The sequence below is a fragment of the Anomaloglossus baeobatrachus genome, chromosome 2, assembly GCF_048569485.1.
Source record: "Anomaloglossus baeobatrachus isolate aAnoBae1 chromosome 2, aAnoBae1.hap1, whole genome shotgun sequence".
Taxonomy (NCBI): domain Eukaryota; kingdom Metazoa; phylum Chordata; class Amphibia; order Anura; family Aromobatidae; genus Anomaloglossus; species Anomaloglossus baeobatrachus.
Window position 1 is genome coordinate 238,699,870 of NC_134354.1, and position 18,009 is coordinate 238,717,878.

Below are 18,009 nucleotides of genomic sequence, written 5' to 3' on the forward strand. Positions count from 1 at the left end.
TGTAAACCCATCAGCACACCGCAATCGTATTATAGGGTGGTGCTGAGCGCTTAGAACGATGTGCTCCTCTGGATGAGCTCTTTACATGCTGCTGTTTAGAGATTAACAGCATCAGATGAAGCTTGTCTCCAGTCGCAGTTGTTAGAGGCAGATAATGGCTTAATAACACAGCCATCATCCCTCTGTAATGGGGCTGACTCTGCTCCTGAGTCCATTCTATACACCCACTATCAACTTGTAGCATATATGCCCCAAGGGGTTAAAGAGGACTTTTCACCAGGTCAAAAGTGACCAGTTTTTGCTATTTAATTTCCTCGTTTCTCTGAGTATTGTGTGGTTTTTTTTTTGTTTTTTTTTTAACCCCTTAAGGACGAAGCCAGTTTTGTCCTTAATGCCCAGGCCATTTTTTGCAATTCTGACCAGTGTCCCTTTATGAGGTTATAACTCTGGAACGCTTCAATGGATCCTGGTGATTCTGACATTGTTTTTTCGTGACATATTGTACTTCATGACAGTTATAAATTTAGAACGATAATTTTTGCTTTTACTTGTAAAAAAAACCGGAAATTTGATGAAAATTTTTAAAATTTTGCAATTTTCAAACTTTTAATTTTTATGCCCATAAACCAGAGAGTTATGTCACACAAAATAGTTAATAAATAACATTTCCCACTTGTCTACATTACATCAGCGCAATTTCTGAAACAAAATTTTTTGTGGTTAGGAAGTTAGAAGGGTTCAAAGTTCATCAGCAATTTCACATTTTTTCAACAAAATTCACAAAACCATTTTTTTAGCGACCACATCACATTTGAAGTGACTTTGAGAGGCCTAGGTGACAAACAATACCCTAAAGTGACACCATTCTAAAAACTGCACCCCTCAAGGTACTCAAAACCACATCCAAGACGTTTATTAACCCTTCAGGTGCTACACAGGAACTAAAGCAATGTGGAATGAAAAAAAGCAAAAAATAAAATGTTACCTAAAATGTTGCTCTACCCCAAATTTATTCCCTTTTAGAAGAAATAACACAACAAAATGGACCCCAAAACTTGTTACCCACTTTCTTATGAACGCGTTAATACCCCACATGTGGTCAGAAACCTCTGTTTGGACAAATGGGAGGGCTTGGAACGAAAGTAGCAATATTTGAATTTTGGAAAGCAAATTTGGTTGAAATAGATTGCGAGCACCATGTTGCATTTAGATGTCCGCTAAGGTACCTAAACAGCAGAAACCCCTCACAAGTGATACCATTTTGGAAACTAGACCCCTTAAGGCTCCTATCTAGGGGTATAGTGAGCATTTTGGACCCACAGGTACTTCACAGATTTTGATAACGTTACATTGTCATATTGAAAATTTTCTTTTTTTCACAAAAATGTTGATTTAGCATCAAATTTCTCACTTTTTCAAGAGGCAACAACAAAACATGGATCCCACAGGTTGTTATCCAACTTCTTGTGAGAGCAGGGATACCCCACATGTGGCCAAAAACCTCTGTTTGGATAAATGGGAGGGCTTGGAATGGAAGGAGCACCATTTGAATTTTGGAAAAGTTGAAATAAATTGCGCACACCATGTCACATTAGCAGGGCCCCTTGGGTGCCTATACAGCAGAAACCCCAACAAGTGACCCCATTTTGGAAACTGGACCCCTCAAGGATTTTATTCAGGAGTTTAGTAAGCATTTTGATTCCACAGGTACTTCACAAAAATGTTGCTGTAGCAACAAATTTCTCACTGTTAGGCTATGTGGCCATGATCCAGCGACACGTCGTCTAGTACACAGTGTCAGCCTTCCTGCAGAGATGTGAGTGTTGTCCATGGGAGAACGCAGCTGCCCATGCCCACGATTTGGGTTCAGGCTGCTGTGGACTTTAGTTCTATTCTACGTGCAGAGAACACTCTCGTCTCCGCAGCATAAATTGACATGCTGAGGCTCGGGAAGCTGCACCACAGGTCAATGTATGCTGCGGAGAAAAGAAGCACATTGGGCATGGGATTTCTAAAAATCCTTCCACTGTGCTTCTACTGCACAATGCAGCATTATGGACGCAGGAAAAACACTCTGCACCCAAAACGCTGCAAACCCTGATTGTGGGCACACAGCCTAAAATGCTACAATGGATGAATGGATAGATGACAAACATATATAACATCCCACCCCCCTGCATATTCTAAGCTGGCGCCCTTCAGTGACTTTCATGTGGCACTAAAGGGTGCCTAGCCTTGTTTTTATCCCAAAAAGAAAAAAAAATAATTAAAATAAATGACGTGGGGTCCCCCCTATTTTTGATAGCCAGCTAGGGTAAAGCAGACAGCTGTAGCCTGCAAACCACAGCTGACAGCTTCACCTTGGCTGGTGATCAATTTGGAGGGCTCCCCAAGCTGTTTTTTTTTAAAAAAAATTTATAATAATTAAAAAACAAACAAACGTGGGGTCCCCCCAAATTAGAGCACCAGCCAAGGTGAAGCTGACAGCTGGGGTCTGGTATTCTCAGGGTGGGAAGAGCCATGGTTATTGGACTCTTCCCAGCCTGAAAATAGCAGGCCGCAGCCGCCCCGTTCCAGAAATACCGTATTTTTCGGACCACACGATGCACTTTTTTAAGATGTGCAGATTAAACAGCCTGCCCGCATGATCACCCCTGGCAACTACAGCGTGGAGTGATCATGTGCGGCTGTATTCACTGCCCCCCCGCACATCATCATCAGCGCGGGGGGCAGTGAATAAGTACGGTACACTCACCCATCACCGTTCTCCTGTCTGCCAGCCAGCTGATCTGTGTAGCGAGCGGTGAGCACAGAGATGACGTCATCCCTGTGCGTGCTCTCCACACACATCAGCCGGCAGACAGGAAGACATCACGATGCTGCAGGGGAACGGCTCCTCACAGGTCAGCGCCGTGGACAGTTAATCAGTATACTCACCTGTCACCGTTCCCCTGCAGCACCGCAATCTCCTTCTGTCTGCTGGCCAGCTGATCTGTGTAGTGAGCGGTGAGAACAGCAATGATGCCATTGCTGTATATGCCACTAGTCACGCAGGTCAGCTGACCAGCAGACAGCAGGACGAGCGATGCTGCAGGGAACAGTGACTGCTCCACACAGGTCAGCAGTGCTGCTGCCGCCACAGACAGGGGGAGGAGCGATGCTGCATGGAGCGAGGAAAGGTGAGTATAAACGTTTATTTGTTTGTGTGATACAGGATACATGACATATAGCAGGATGGGGCCATATAGCAGGATGGATGGGGGTATATAGCAGGATAAGGGCATATACCAGGATGGCAGTATATATCAGGATGGGGAGCATATAGCAGGATGGCAGGATGGCAGTATATAGCAGGATGGAGGTATCTAGCAGGATGCCAGTCTATAGCAGGATAAGAGCATATACAAGGCAGGAGGATCATTACCAGGATGGGGTACCTTAGCAGAAAATTTGGGGACATTACCCCCATAACAGTGTGTCATGACCACATTTTTTGCTTAAAATTTTATTTTCCTATTTCCCCCCTCTAAAACCAGGGTGCGTATTATGGTCCGGTGCGTCTTATAGTCCGAAAAATACGGTATGTGCTACTTTTTATGGTCTTTACCACCGGGTGTTTCTTAGGTTAATTATTCTGCGCCGCCTAAAAACACGTCTCCAGAGAATACTGTGAGCAACGCCCTCTTGTTAAAAACCATAAAAATTAGCACCACATCAAAAGTCTATTATCTCTACCACTTTATGGCGGGTTTTTAAAATTGCGGCATTACCATGAAGCCAATAACTGTCTGCTTTTGATCTGCTCAGATCTCTTTAGCTGCAGGCAGAAGCGAGAACAGATAATCATCTAGTCTGTTTCTTGTGAGAATCCTGTACCCTCCTTGTGATTTTCCAGTAATCGTGACACTCCTCGGCTGCTGCAACGTTACATGTAGTTGTTGTTACCAGTATATACTGATGGTTCCTTTTCTTCTTTTATCTGCTCACAAGGTGTTTTTTGTGGAGTCTGAATGTGATGATCCAGAAGTAATTGCCGCTAATATCATGGTAAGTGAATAATGTAGGTTGTCAGCTGTCTGATGTTTAGTCAGTGATTTCAGGTACAGTATAAACCTGCCACTGAAGGTCACTCTTCTCGGAAGAGCGGAGTCACTAAGAAAGCAGCTGAGACAGGCACTTTCTAGTTTCTTGAGTTGCTAATGAAATGCTGAAGTAAATGGAAAGTACTGAGGATAACCTTGTGGTTACAGACTACCCGTCTGTGTGAATATTGCCACTATTATTATTAGACTTCTGTCCCTGTATTATTAATGTTCTTGTGGACATCAAGATGACGGTGCTGATTGCTGATATATATAGGCGTCTGTAACTTTTTTAATCTTGTTGGTGCCCATTTGTAATACTGAAGTTTGCATGTACTGGTCAGGGCTAGCACTTTATTTGCCTTTTCTGTTTATAGCTGGTTGTGAGCACCTATACTCAGGCTTTCTATAGAAAATACAGAGCGCAATACACTTAATACAAGTCTGTAAATCTGAAGAGATGTGTACCTTTTGTGTTGTGAGACTTTCTCTCCTTCCCGGCCCCGTTTTCTCATCACAGCCAAGTAATAGGGCACATATGAGTGAATGTGGCTTATCTTAAGATGGCCATATTAGATAAATGTCTGACCTTTTAAAGGGGTTTTCCGCTACTTGAACAACCCCTTTTCAATACCTGTGTTTTCTTAAATATGGTGGCCAATCAGCGACTTCATTGTCCCCTCCTTTGGACAAATCAGACATCTGGAGGAAGTGACAGAGGAGCCGCAGCTCTCGCTTCCTCCGGATGTCAATTATGTCTGAAGGACGGAAGATTGAAGCTGTTTGGCCACAGGGATTGCATAACGTAACAATATCATGAGATCCCTAGGTGAGGTGAGCCATTTCCGACACCACTGGAGGGGTATATATAGCTCTTATTCTTTTAATTGAGGCAACATGGTAATTGAGAAGGGGTTGTATGAGTAACGGACAACCCCTGTAAGATGCTCACCAGACACGTCATGAAGGGGAGATACATATCACCGAGGTGGCGATCCTCAGTGATGCTAGTCCATCGGAAGCAGGCTCCAGTACGAATAAGGCCGGAGTTATACTTGCGAGTGCCTCGTGTGTAACTCTTGCGAGTCTCGCATCGCATCACCTGGCACAGCTGCACTCTCCTGACATGAGCAGATCAGATGTATGGATCTCTATTCAGCTGAGACAATCCTGTCCGGAGAGCATCAGGCCATGTCAGGTGATGCGAGACTCGCATGAGTTAAACACAAGCCACTCACAAGTGTGACTCCGGCCTAATACTGAGAGTGTTAATAGGGTGTGGCAAAGGCCAGGTTTACGAGCAGTCAGAAAGATGGAAGGGAATGGCTGCTCACATATGCCCACCTTGGGGTATAGTATGGTGGACATAAAGTCCAGGTGAAATCATTAGCTGTCGGTGTGTGGAGATAAGAAGTCCTGTGTGAAGTCCCAATGCTTGGACTTGTATGCTGAACTTACACAGTAGTGCCATTGTTAGGACTGTATATCCTGTTTTGCTCCAAAGAAAGACCGTTTATTTTCCTTGTTTGTGGCTCGCTTTTTTGGAGTTTTAATAAAAAACCGGGACGTTTTGTTTAAATCACCTTCTGTGCCTGCCTCTAATGTCTCTGTGAGCCTTGATCCTTACACCTCTAAATAATTTTGGTGGAACTGATTGAGCATCATTTGTGTTTAGAGATATCCTGACTCTTCCCACCAACAGTATTTTGTGAGAATTAAGGATCGAGCAATTGTTGCACATTTGGACATACAGTGCTGACCAAAAGTATTGGCACCCCTGCAACTCTGTGAGATAATACTCAGTTTCTTCCTGAAAATGATTGCAATCACAAATTCTTTGGTATTATTATCTTCATTTATTTTGCTTGCAATGAAAAACCACAAAAAAGAATGAACCAAAAATCAAATCATTGATCATTTCACATTAAACTCCAAAAATGGCCCGGACAAAAGTATTGGCACCCTCAGCCTAATACTTGGTTGCACAACCTTTAGCCAAAATAACTGCGAACAACCGCTTCCCTTAACCGTAAATGAGTTTCTTACAATGCTCTGCAAGAATTTTAGACCATTCTTCTTTGGCAAACTGCTCCAGGTCCCTGAGATTTGAAGGGTGCCTTCTCCAAACTGCCATTTTGAGATCTCTCCACAGGTGTTCTATGGGATTCAGGTCTGGGCTCATTGCTGGCCACTTTAGAAGTCTCCAGTGCTTTCTCTCAAACCATTTTCTAGTGCTTTTTGAAGTGTGTTTTGGGTCATTGTCCTGCTGGAAGACCCATGACCTCTGAGGGAGACCTAGCTTTCTCACACTGGGCCCTACATTATGCTGAAAAGTTTGTTGGTAGTCTTCAGACTTCATAATGCCATGCACACGGTCAAGCAGTCCAGTGCCAGAGGCAGCAAAGCAACCCCAAAACATTAGGGAACCTCCGCTATGTTTGACTGTAGGGACCGTGTTCTTTTCTTTGAATGCCTCTTTTTTTTTTCCTGTAAACTCTATGTTGATACCTTTTCCCAAAAAGCTCTACTTTTGTCTCATCTGACCAGAGAACATTCTTCCAAAATGTTTTAGGCTTTCTCAGGTAAGTTTTGGCAAACTCCAGCCTGGCTTTTTTGGGAAAAGGCAGCCACATAGAGTTTACAGGAAAAAAAAGAGGCATTCAAAGAAAAGAACACGGTCCCTACAGTCAAACATGGCGGAGCTTCCCTGATGTTTTGGGGTTGCTTTGCTGCCTCTGGCACTGGACTGCTTGACCGTATTCATAGCATTATGAGGTCTGAAGACTACCAACAAATTTTGCAGCATAATGTAGGGCCAAGTGTGAGAAAGCTGGGTCTTCCTCAGAGGTCATGGGTCTTCCAGCAGGACAATGACCCAAAACACACTTCAAAAAGCACTAGAAAATGGTTTGAGAGAAAGCACTGGAGACTACTAGAGTGGCCAGCAATGAGTCCAGACCTGAATCCCATAGAACACCTGTGGAGAGATCTCAAAATGGCAGTTTGGAGACGGCCCCCTTCAAATCTCAGGGACCTGGAGCAGTTTGCCAAAGAAGAATGGTCTAAAATTCCAGCAGAGCATTGTAAGAAACTCATTGATGGTTACCGGAAGCGGTTGTTCGCAGTTATTTTGGCTAAAGGTTGTGCAACCAAGTATTAGGCTAAGGGTGCCAATACTTTTGTCCGGGCCATTTTTGGAGTTTTATGTGAAATGATCAATGATTTGATTTTTTTGTTCATTCTTTTTTGTGGTTTTTCATTGCAAGCAAAATAAATGAAGATAATAATACAAAAAAAATGTTTGATTACAATCATTTTCAGGAAGAAACAGAGTATTATCTGACAGAATTGCAGGGGTGCCAATACTTTTGGCCAGCACTGTAGTTGTCTGAGGAATACTCTGCCATGCTGAATGCACTTAGGCACACAAATCATCACAATGTGCTTTTGGCAGCTCCCTTTGCAATTGCCAACCAATGATGTTCCAATTGTACACAATGGAAGGTAAGTCTGGAGATGCTTCATCCCATGGTAGCACGTTTAGGCAACACAGGCCGCTCACAGGATCACCAGCAATATATTAAAAAACTGATCCTGGGACACTTTGAAGATATGACTGTACTCCTGATTCTAAGACCAAATGTAACTCTTAGCTGCTTCTGTAACTGAAATGCAGACTAGAGGGGTCCTGCCACATTATGGAACCCCACACCATAACCCCAAAGGACCAGTGTGATACTCCCTCATGAAGGCTTCTTCATGGGATTGCCCATGTGGTCTCCAGATCAATCTCCAGCTATCATTGCATCTAAGATAAAAGTAGAACTCATCACTGAAGAAGATAGATCTTAACTCTAATCTCAATCTCCTTGAACAGGCCTTCACAAGGGAATGCCACAAGAATTTTGCTCCCAGGATCGTGGTGTGTGGTGACAATGTACGATGGCCAAGCTTAGTCTTCATTCCAGGTACACTGACACCTCTGTGTTAGACTGATTTGGTGGTGGAACCAGTGGTACAGACATTTCTCCAAAGTGTCACAGGAGCCATTTTGCAACATGACAACACCAGGCTGCAACTGCTCATGCTACTGTGAGCAACCTACGTAGCTTAAATGTTCTACCAAGGCCTGCAGCTTCTCCAGACTTGTCTCCCATAGAGCACATCAGGGACGTCATTGGTGGGCAATTGCAAAGGGAGCTGCCAGCAGCGGATCTTGATGATTTGAATGTCCAAGTGCAATCAGTGGGGCAGAGTATTCCTTAGATAACTATTAGTATTCTCATTGTTAGTATGCAAATCAAAAAAGGTCCGTGGAGCCTCTGTTAGGAGTCTTGACACGGAAAATAGCCAGATATCCCTCCGGGAAGGACCTAGCCAAGAAGTGGCTCTTTTTAGGAGACCACCATATTAAGTGGCCCTTTTAGTCAATATCCAACTCTTGACGAGTTTAAAGATATGACAAGGGAAATACCAAGGCCAGGTATCAGTATGTTAATGCTTGTAAGTGTGGGGATTTCTGCACATGGCAGTCATACTCAATACTGAATACATTGAGATGTTTTGAAAATTTTGTATCCATTTTTCATCTTTCTATATCATTAACATGCCTATCTATCCAGTGATTTCCATAATACCACAACTTTTCCTTCTCGGTGTTGCATTCTTAATGTTTCAATGATTAGAAGTGTAGTAACATGACTATTGGTTTAATTACAGGAGGTGAAAGTGTCTAGCCCCGATTACCCTGAAAGAGACCGAGAGAATGTGATGGATGATTTTCTTAAGAGGATTGAATGCTATAAAGTTACCTATGAGCCCCTGGACCCAGATTCTTATGACAAGTAAGAGGAAAGGATACATGATATATAGCTCCTTGTTTGCAATGTCTCATAATATAAAAGCCTGATCATTGGGAAATAGAATATATCTGTGTACTGAACCCCGGGAAATAGGCTTAGTATGCAGGTATAGTGGTCGTTTCTTCTACTAGGTACTGGGCTGTAAAAAGCAGGAAGGCTCCTATTCCGGTAAAATACCTTACATGTTGCCTAGAAACAGGTTCAAGGGTAATCACAAGTTAAATATTAGTATAAAAGCAGAAATGCTGAACCTGTGATCTCTTGCTATAAGCGTTCACAGATTTCTCACTAACTGTGAAAAAACAGCAACAAAACACCTAAATTTGCCCCGTAATCTCTGCTCCTGGGGTGTTTGCAAAAATGATCAGATGTTTTATATGTATGCAATCTTTCCACTTGATGTTTTAAAATCCTTAAAGCATAACCGTTGTTTTAATTTTTATTGCAGAAATTAATAGTACAGATGAAAATAAGTAACTTTGTAATATATCTTATCAGACAAATCTGCTTCTTTCTCTGCCAGAATTGATCAATCATTATCAAAATTCTCAAGTCGGAGGTAAAATCTGTATTCTGTGAATACTTTCCCATTACTGAGAGAAGAGATGCAAAAAACCACAAAAACAATACCTCTAAAAAAATAATAATCTTTAATTTGCAATCTAAAAAAGGACACGCAGTGTCTCTCTCCAAAAAAAACATAGAGGACAAACAGTGCTTGTGATAGTTAGCAAGAGATAGCTCAGTGTGAGGAAAGAATAGCGATAGATAGGTTGCCACAGTTTATCAATATTACTAGTCTGGCAGCCTCTGCTCACCCTTCCTGACAACGGAGGGTGCCGTAAGTTTCAGGGAACCCCCTTTTCCAGTTGGCTGACCCTCTCTGTCCCTATCTCTGACCAACAGTTGTCCACCACCAAGAAATCCAGGTGAATAAGTGCAAGGACGAACCAAACAAAAAACAAACAGTAGCGTTAGATAGTTGGTTCCTGACTAGGCTAGAGTCTCCAGTCAGATAATTAAATATAGTTGTTAGGTGGAGCTAAGGGGGACCCGCTAAATTAAGCTGTCGCCCTACGCTCTCCCTATATGAGAGGAGATGGCAGCTGGTGCTGATGAGATTCTATGTAAATAGTAGGAGGGGGAGGAGCCTAGATGCATAGCTCCTCCCTCTTCTATTTATCATATCTCGGTGATTTGTCAGATAAGATATATTACAAAGTTGCTTATTTTCTTGTGCACTATTGATTTTATTTAATAAAAATTAAAATGACGGTTACACTTTAAGTGGATATTTCTTTGTTGCTCCATTGGGAGACCCAGACAATTGGGTGTATAGCTTCTGCCTCCGGAGGCCACACAAAGTATTACACTTTTAAAAAAGTGTAACCCCTCCCCTCTGCCTATACACCCTCGCGTGGACCACGGGCTCCTCAGTTTTATGCTTTGTGTGGAAGGAGGCACACATCCACTCATGCATTCTCATACATAGTTATGTCGGATGGAAGAAAAGAGGTCCCCGATGGGGTCCCCGGCATATTCCCTTCTCACCCCACTAAGTCGGCGGTGTTGTTAAGGTTGAGGTACCCATTGCGGGTACAGAGGCTGGAGCCACATGCCGTCTCCTTCACCATCCCTTATGCGGCTCTGGGAGAAGTGGGATCCTATGCGGTCATCCATGTGCTGGGACCGTGCTCCCTCCGCAGCCCCTGGTGGAACCTGCCGGACCGGAGCTTCTTCATCCCCAGGGACCGGGCCCTGCAACTTGAAGGTACTCTGTATCCTCATGTGGGGACTGTACAGGGGTCGCACCTGCTCCCTGGAAGCCGCGGTGGTTCCGTCCGTTATCTTTTCGGCGGACTTCCGCGCCGACCGTGCCTGCTTGTCGGGCGCGGCCTTAAATTTAGCCCCCGGCTTCGCCGCGGCCTAGTCTGAAAAATCCCGCCCCCGAGCCTGCCTGTCAGAGGTAAGGGCGGGATTACTGACATGACGTTGGCCTTGAGGGCTGGAGCATCCTGCATGTCTCCCTCCCCCCTCATTGACCACTTGGGGACTCCAGATTCCTGCTCTCTGCTAGCGCCGCCCCCGGCTCCACTCCCCCCCTGAGAGCAGCATTCTGCCGTTGGATGCTATTCAGCAGCAATGCTCTGCAGCTCCGGGGGATCCACGACAGGGAATCTGGAGGACACACTCTGCTCGTGAGCGGTTGGTAAGCCACACCGGTCACCCGGTGCTGGTCCCCCTAAGGTGCCGTGATATATATATATATATATATATATATATATATATATATATATATATATATAATAGATATATATATCTGTTCGGAAAGGCCATATACCCTTTTCCCATATACCCTCAGTGGTCACTCTCCTAAGAGACAACAGCATGTCGTCCACAAGGAGCAAAGCTACTAAGGCACAGATTTTTTTTCGCGGCCTGTACCTCTTGTGGGGCTATGTTGCCTGCAGGATCCACCTACCCTCACTGTGATCAATGCTCGACTCCTGCCACGCTTGCTCAGCCGGAGCCTAGGGTAATTGTGGGCCCCTCGGCTCAGGTAGATCCCCCTGCTCCCCCTGAGCAGGCTGCAGGGACAGAGTCACCGGCGTTGGCCTCTTTCGCTGAGAAACTCTCTCAGTCACTTTCTCAATCCATTGCACAGTCTATGGACAAGTGGTCATCTAAGCTGCTTGAGGCATTGCAGTCCAGACCGGGCTCTTCACAGGCCCCGGTCCCTGTTAGTTTGTGTCCTCCAGGCCCTTCTCGATCCGCGCCGCAGCGCGCTCCCAGAATAGCCCCTAGGTCCCATGCGGAGGACTCCTGTCCGGATCGCAGCCCCAGACCTGCTAAGCGGCCTCGCTGGGACTCTTCCCCGGCCTCCTCACGCTGCTCTGGATCCCAGTTTGAGGACTCTCAGGAAGACGAGGCGGACGTGGGAGCTCAGGGCTCTGACCCTGACTTCGCCCTTAACCTTGATACCCCTGAGGGGGACGCCTTAAGGCCCCGTCACACTAAGCAACATCGCTAGCAACATCGCTGGTAACGAACAACTTTTGTGACGTTGCTAGCGATGTTGCTGTGTGTGACATCCAGCAACAACCTGGCCCCTGCTGTGAGGTCGTTGGTTGTTGCTGAATGTCCTGGGCCATTTTTTAGTTGTTGCTGTCCTGCTGTGAAGCACAGATCGCTGTGTGTGACAGCGAGACAGCAACAACTAATGTGCAGTGAGCAGGGAGCCGGCTTCTGCTGAGGCTGGTAACTAATGTAAACATCGGGTAACCAAGAAGCCCTGTCCTTGGTTACCCGATATTTACCTTTGATACCAGCCTCCTCCGCTCTCACTGCCTGTGCTGCTGGCTCCTGCTCTGTGCACAGATAGCTGCAGCACACATCAGGCAATTAACCCGATGTGTGCTGTAACTAGGAGAGCAAGGAGCCAGCGCTCAGTGTGCGCTGCTCCCTGCTCTGTGCACATTTAGCTGCAGCACACATCGGGTTAATTAACCTGATGTGTGCTGTAACTAGGAGACTGGGGGCTGGTCACTGGTTGCTGGTGAGCTCACCAGCAACTCGTGTAGCCACGCTCCAGCGATCCCTGCCAGGTCAGGTTGCTGGTGGGATCGCTGGAGCGTCGCAGTGTGACAGCTCACCAGCAACCTCCTAGCAACTTACCAGCGATCCCTATCGTTGTTGGGATCGCTGGTAAGTTGCTTAGTGTGACTGGACCTTAAGTAAATGATCTTATCTCGTCCATCAACCAGGTGTTGGATCTCTCACCACCGCCTCCTCCTGCAGAGGAGTCGGCTTCTCAGCAGGAGAAACACCAATTTCGATTCCCCAAACGTACGCGCAATACGTTTTTTGATCACTCTAACTTCAGGGACGCTGTCCAGAAGCCCAGAGCGGTCCCGGACAAGCGCTTTGCTAAACGGCACACTGACACGCGTTATCCCTTTCCACCTGAAGTCGTTAAGGGCTGGGCACACTCTCCCAAGGTGGATCCTCCAGTCTCTAGATTGGCTGCTAGGTCCATTGTGTCTGTTGCCGATGGCTCATCCCTGAAGGATGCCACTGACAGACAGAGCTCTTGGTGAAGTCTATTTATGAGGCCACGGGCGCGTCTTTTGCCCCGGCCTTTGCGGCTGTGTGGGCTCTCCAAGCAATCTCGGCATGTCTGACTGAGATTAATGCTGTCACGCGGAATTCTGCTCCGCATGTGTCTTCCTTGACCTCTCAGGCATCAGCATTTTAGTCCTACGCCATGAACGCCGTCCTGGACTCCGCTAGCCGTACGGCTGTAGCATCCGCTAACTCCGTGGCAGTCCGCAGGGCCATGTGGCTGCGCGAATGGAAAGCAGACTCTGCTTACAAAAGGTTCTTAACTGGTTTGCCTTTTTCTGGCGAACGTTTGTTTGGCGAACGGTTGGCTGAGATTATTAAGGAATCCTCGGGAAAGGACTCCTCCTTACCCCAGTCCAAACCTAAGAGACCTCAGCAGAGAAAAATCCAATCGAGGTTTCGGTCCTTTCGTCCCTCCGCCAAGCCCCAATCCTCTTCGTCCAACCGGCCGGAGAAAGGCCAGAGGAACTCCTATGCGTGGCGGTCCAAGTCACGCCCCCCAAAAGGCCGCAGGAGGCACTGCCTCCAAGACGGCCTCCTCATGACTCTCGGCCTCACCTAGCCACATCCTCGGTCGGTCGCAGGCTCTCCCGCTTTGGCTACGCCTGGTCGCCACACGTTCAAGACCGATGGGTGAGAGACATACTGTCTCATGGTTACAGGATAGAGTTCAGCTCTCGACCTACGGCTCGTTTTTTCAGAACCTCCCCACCCCCCGCACAGGCCGACGCACTTTTTCAGGCAGTGGACGCTCTGAAGACAGAAGGAGTTGTGATTCCCGTTCCCCTTCAGGAACGTGGTCACGGATTTTACTCCAACTTGTTCATGGTGCCAAAAAAGGACGGGTCATTCCATCCCGTTCTGGACCTCAAGTTGCTCAACAGACATGTGAGATCCAGACGGTTTTGGATGGAATCTCTCCGCTCGGTCATCGCCTCGATGTCACAAGGAGACTTCCTAGCATCGATCGACATCAAGGATGCTTATCTCCATGTGCCGATCGCACCCGAACATCAACGTTTCCTGCGTTTCGCCATCGGGGACGAACACCTCCAGTTCGTCGCATTGCCCTTCGGCCTGGCGACAGCCCCACGGGTTTTCACCAAAGTCATGGCATCCGTCGTGGCGGTCCTGCACTCTCAGGGCCACTCGGTGATCCCATACTTGGACGATCTCCTAGTCAGGGCCCCTTCTCGGGTGGCGTGTCAACAAAGTCTTACCGTCACTCTGGCGACTCTCCAGCAGTTCGGGTGGATCATCGATTTCCCGAAATCCAAGTTGACGCCGACCCAATCACTGACTTACCTCGAGATGGAGTTTCATACCCAGCCAGCGTTAGTCAAGCTACCGCGGGACAAACAGCTTTCTCTGCAGGCGGGGGTGCAGTCACTTCTTCGGAGTCAGTCACACCCCTTAAGGCACCTCATGCACTTCCTGGGGAAGATGGTTGCAGCTATGGAGGCAGTGCCGTTCGCGCAATTCCATCTACGGCCACTCCAATGGGACATTCTTCGCAAATGGGACAAGAGTTCGGCTTCCCTCGACAAGAACATCTCCCTTTCACTTGCAACCAAAACATCACTTCAGTGGTGGCTCCTACCCACATCTCTGTCTTGGGGAAAATCCTTCCTCCCCCCGACCTGGGCCGTGGTCACCACGGACGCGAGCCTGTCAGGTTGGGGAGCGGTTTTTCTCCTCCACAGGGCTCAAGGAACCTGGACTCCAATAGAATCGTCCCTTCAGATCAATATTCTGGAGATAAGGGCAGTATATCTAGCCCTATTGGCTTTCCATCGGTGGCTGGAGGGCAGGCAGATCCGAATCCAGTCGGACAACGCCACTGCCGTCGCCTACATCAACCACCAAGGCGGCACTCGCAGTCGTCAAGCCTTCCAGGAAGTCGGGCGGATTCTGCAGTGGGTGGAAGTCACAGGCTCCACCATCTCCACAGTTCACATCCCAGGCGTGGAAAACTGGGAAGCAGATTTTCTCAGTCGTCAGGGCATGGACGCGGGGGAATGGTCTCTTCACCCAGACGTGTTTCGAGAGATCTGTCGCCGCTGGGGAACGCCGGACGTCGATCTCATGGTGTCACGACACAACAACAAGGTGTAATACTATTGTATGTTCTGAGGATTTCGATAGCGTTAGGGCAATGACCACCAGAGACGAGTTCTTGGTACAAGATGTTTATAACATGTAACCACGGTAGATACACAACGGAACAAACACAGTAGAACACACACACGAAATACCTTCCCGAAACGGAGCGAAGGGGATTCCCGGGGCCACGCACCGGACTCCCCCAGGGAGACCACCAGAGCGAACCCCTATACAGGGACTGTCCGGCAATCACCCCGGAAGGCCTAAATGCGCAGCAGCCGGGACACAAGGGGCAAGTGGTAAAAGTCCAGGAGTGTCCGTACGGAATGATAGTCCAGAGTGGTTACGAACCAGAAGGAACCGGGCAGACGTGCTGATCAAAGACGGCAGACGGAGTCCGGGCACAGCTTGAAGAAACCGGGTATGGTCCAGAGTCGGTCGGTAGTCTTTCAGGAAGATCCAAAAGGCAATCAGGAAGTAGAAGCAGCAAAGCAGGAGCACACAGCAAGCAGTATACTCAGGCACTGGACTGGGCTTAGAGGCGGCCTTTTAAGCAGCTGGACAGGAAGTAGGGCAACAGAACATTAAACTCCATGTTAACTGAGGGCAAGCTCTTTCAAAAGAGAACTGGAAAACCCGGAAACCTGACACAAGGTCCCGGCCTTCATGGCACGGTCTCAGGATCACAGAGCTCTGGCAGCGGACGCTCGGGTCCAGGATTGGTCGCAGTTTCGACTGCCATATGTGTTTCCCCCTCTGGCGATGCTGCCCAGAGTACTACGCAAGATCCGGTCCGACTGCCGTCGCGCCATTCTCGTCGCTCCAGACTGGCCGAGGCGGTCGTGGTATCCGGATCTGTGGCATCTCACGGTGGGTCAACCGTGGGCACTTCCAGACCACCCTGACTTGTTGTCACAAGGGCCGTTTTTCCATCTGAATTCTGTGGCCCTCAACCTGACTGCGTGGCCATTGAGTCCTGGCTCCTAGCGTCTTCAGGGCTATCTCAGGATGTCATTGCCACCATGAGACAAGCCAGGAAGCCAACGTCCGCCAAGATCTATTACAGGTCTTGGCAAATCTTCTTATCCTGGTGCTCTGATAACGGTTTTCCTCCATGGCCGTTTGCTTTACCCACATTTCTTTCATTCCTACAATCTGGAATGGACAAGGGTTTGTCCCTCGGCTCTCTCAAGGGCCAAGTGTCGGCTCTCTCAAGGGCCAAGTGTCGGCGCTCTCCGTGTTTTTTCAAAAGCGTCTAGCCAGGCTTCCGCAGGTCCGCACGTTCCTGCAGGGGGTTTGCCACACGGTCCCACCTTACAAACGTCCGTTGGAACCTTGAGATCTTAACAGGGTTCTGACGGCTCTTCAAAAGCCGCCTTTTGAGCCGCTGCGGGATGTCTCTCTCTCCCGTCTTTCGCAGAAGGTGGCCTTCCTGGTGGCAGTCACATCACTTCGGAGAGTGTCTGAGCTTGCAGCTCTGTCATGCAAAGCCCGCCCCCTTCCTAGTTTTTCACCAGGATAAGGTGGTTCTGCGTCCTGTCCCGGAATTTCTCCCTAAGGTGGTATCCCCTTTTCATCTAAATCAGGATATCTCCTTGCCTTCCTTTTGCCCTAATCCAATTCACCAGTGTGAAAAGGATTTGCACTCTTTGGATCTAGTGAGAGCACTCCGGTTCTACGTGTCTCGCACGGCGCCCCTGCGCCGTTCAGATGCGCTCTTTGTCCTTGTCGCTGGCCAGCGTAAGGGCTCTCAGGCCTCCAAGTCAACCTTGGCTCGTTGGATCAAGGAACCGATTCTCGAGGCCTACCGTTCTTCTGGTCTTCCGCTCCCTTCAGGGCTGAAAGCCCATTCTACCAGAGCCGTAGGTGCGTCCTGGGCATTGCGGCACCGGGCGACGGCTCAGCAGGTGTGTCGGGCAGCTATGTGGTCTAGTCTGCACACTTTCACGAAGCACTATCAAGTGCATACCTATGCTTCGGCAGACGCCAGTCTAGGTAGGCGAGTCCTTCAGGCGGCGGTTGCCCACCTGTAAGAGGGGGCCGTTTTCGGCTCTTTTGATTGAGGTATTCTTTTACCCACCCAGGGACTGCTCTTGGACGTCCCAATTGTCTGGGTCTCCCAATGGAGCGACAAAGAAAAAGGGAATTTTGTTTACTTACCGTAAATTCCTTTTCTTCTAGCTCCTATTGGGAGAACCAGCACCCACCCCTGTGCCTTTTGGGCTGGTTGTTTTTTTGTGTACACATGTTGTTGATGTTGAATTGTTCTTTTGGTTCATGGTCTTCAGTTCTCCAACCATCCTTCGGATTGAATTTACCCTAGACCAATTTATAAGTTTTCTCCTTCCTGCTTTTGCACCAAAACTGAGGAGCCCGTGGTCCACGGGAGGGTGTATAGGCAGAGGGGAGGGGTTACACTTTTTAAAGTGTAATACTTTGTGTGGCCTCCAGAGGCAGAAGCTATACACCCAATTGTCTGGGTCTCCCAATAGGAGCTAGAAGAAAAGGGAATTTACGGTAAGTAAACAAAATTCCCTTTTTTTCATTTGAAGCATTTATCTATATAAAGATACATGTAAGGGGTTCTCTGGTACTACAACATTAATACGCTAGGCTGAAAACATGCCATCAATATAAAATCAATGGTGGGTCCACATCTTGGCTAATTTTTCCTATTGGCTGACTAAATCCCTACGTGCACTCTGCCATACATGACTGTAGAGACCCGCGTGTCTGAAATGGTGCCTTCCCCTCCTCCCACCAGTCCCCAAATGAAAACACGGCCAGGCCTTGATGGGGTGAAAATAGGTCGGTCACAGTTTATTAATTTTTTAGGTAGA

At 47.6% G+C, this 18,009-nt stretch overlaps 1 protein-coding gene across 2 annotated transcripts in view; it reads left to right on the forward strand.

The window, feature by feature from the left end:
• Window positions 1-18,009, forward strand: part of PFKFB2 (6-phosphofructo-2-kinase/fructose-2,6-biphosphatase 2) — a 65,569-nt gene that overhangs the window by 10,002 nt on the left and 37,558 nt on the right. For both annotated transcript variants that reach the window (XM_075333699.1, XM_075333697.1), the window contains exons 7-8: window positions 3,991-4,047; window positions 8,802-8,926. In XM_075333699.1, the coding sequence (XP_075189814.1) occupies window positions 3,991-4,047; window positions 8,802-8,926 (182 nt within the window). The remainder of the gene's footprint in view (window positions 1-3,990; window positions 4,048-8,801; window positions 8,927-18,009) is intronic.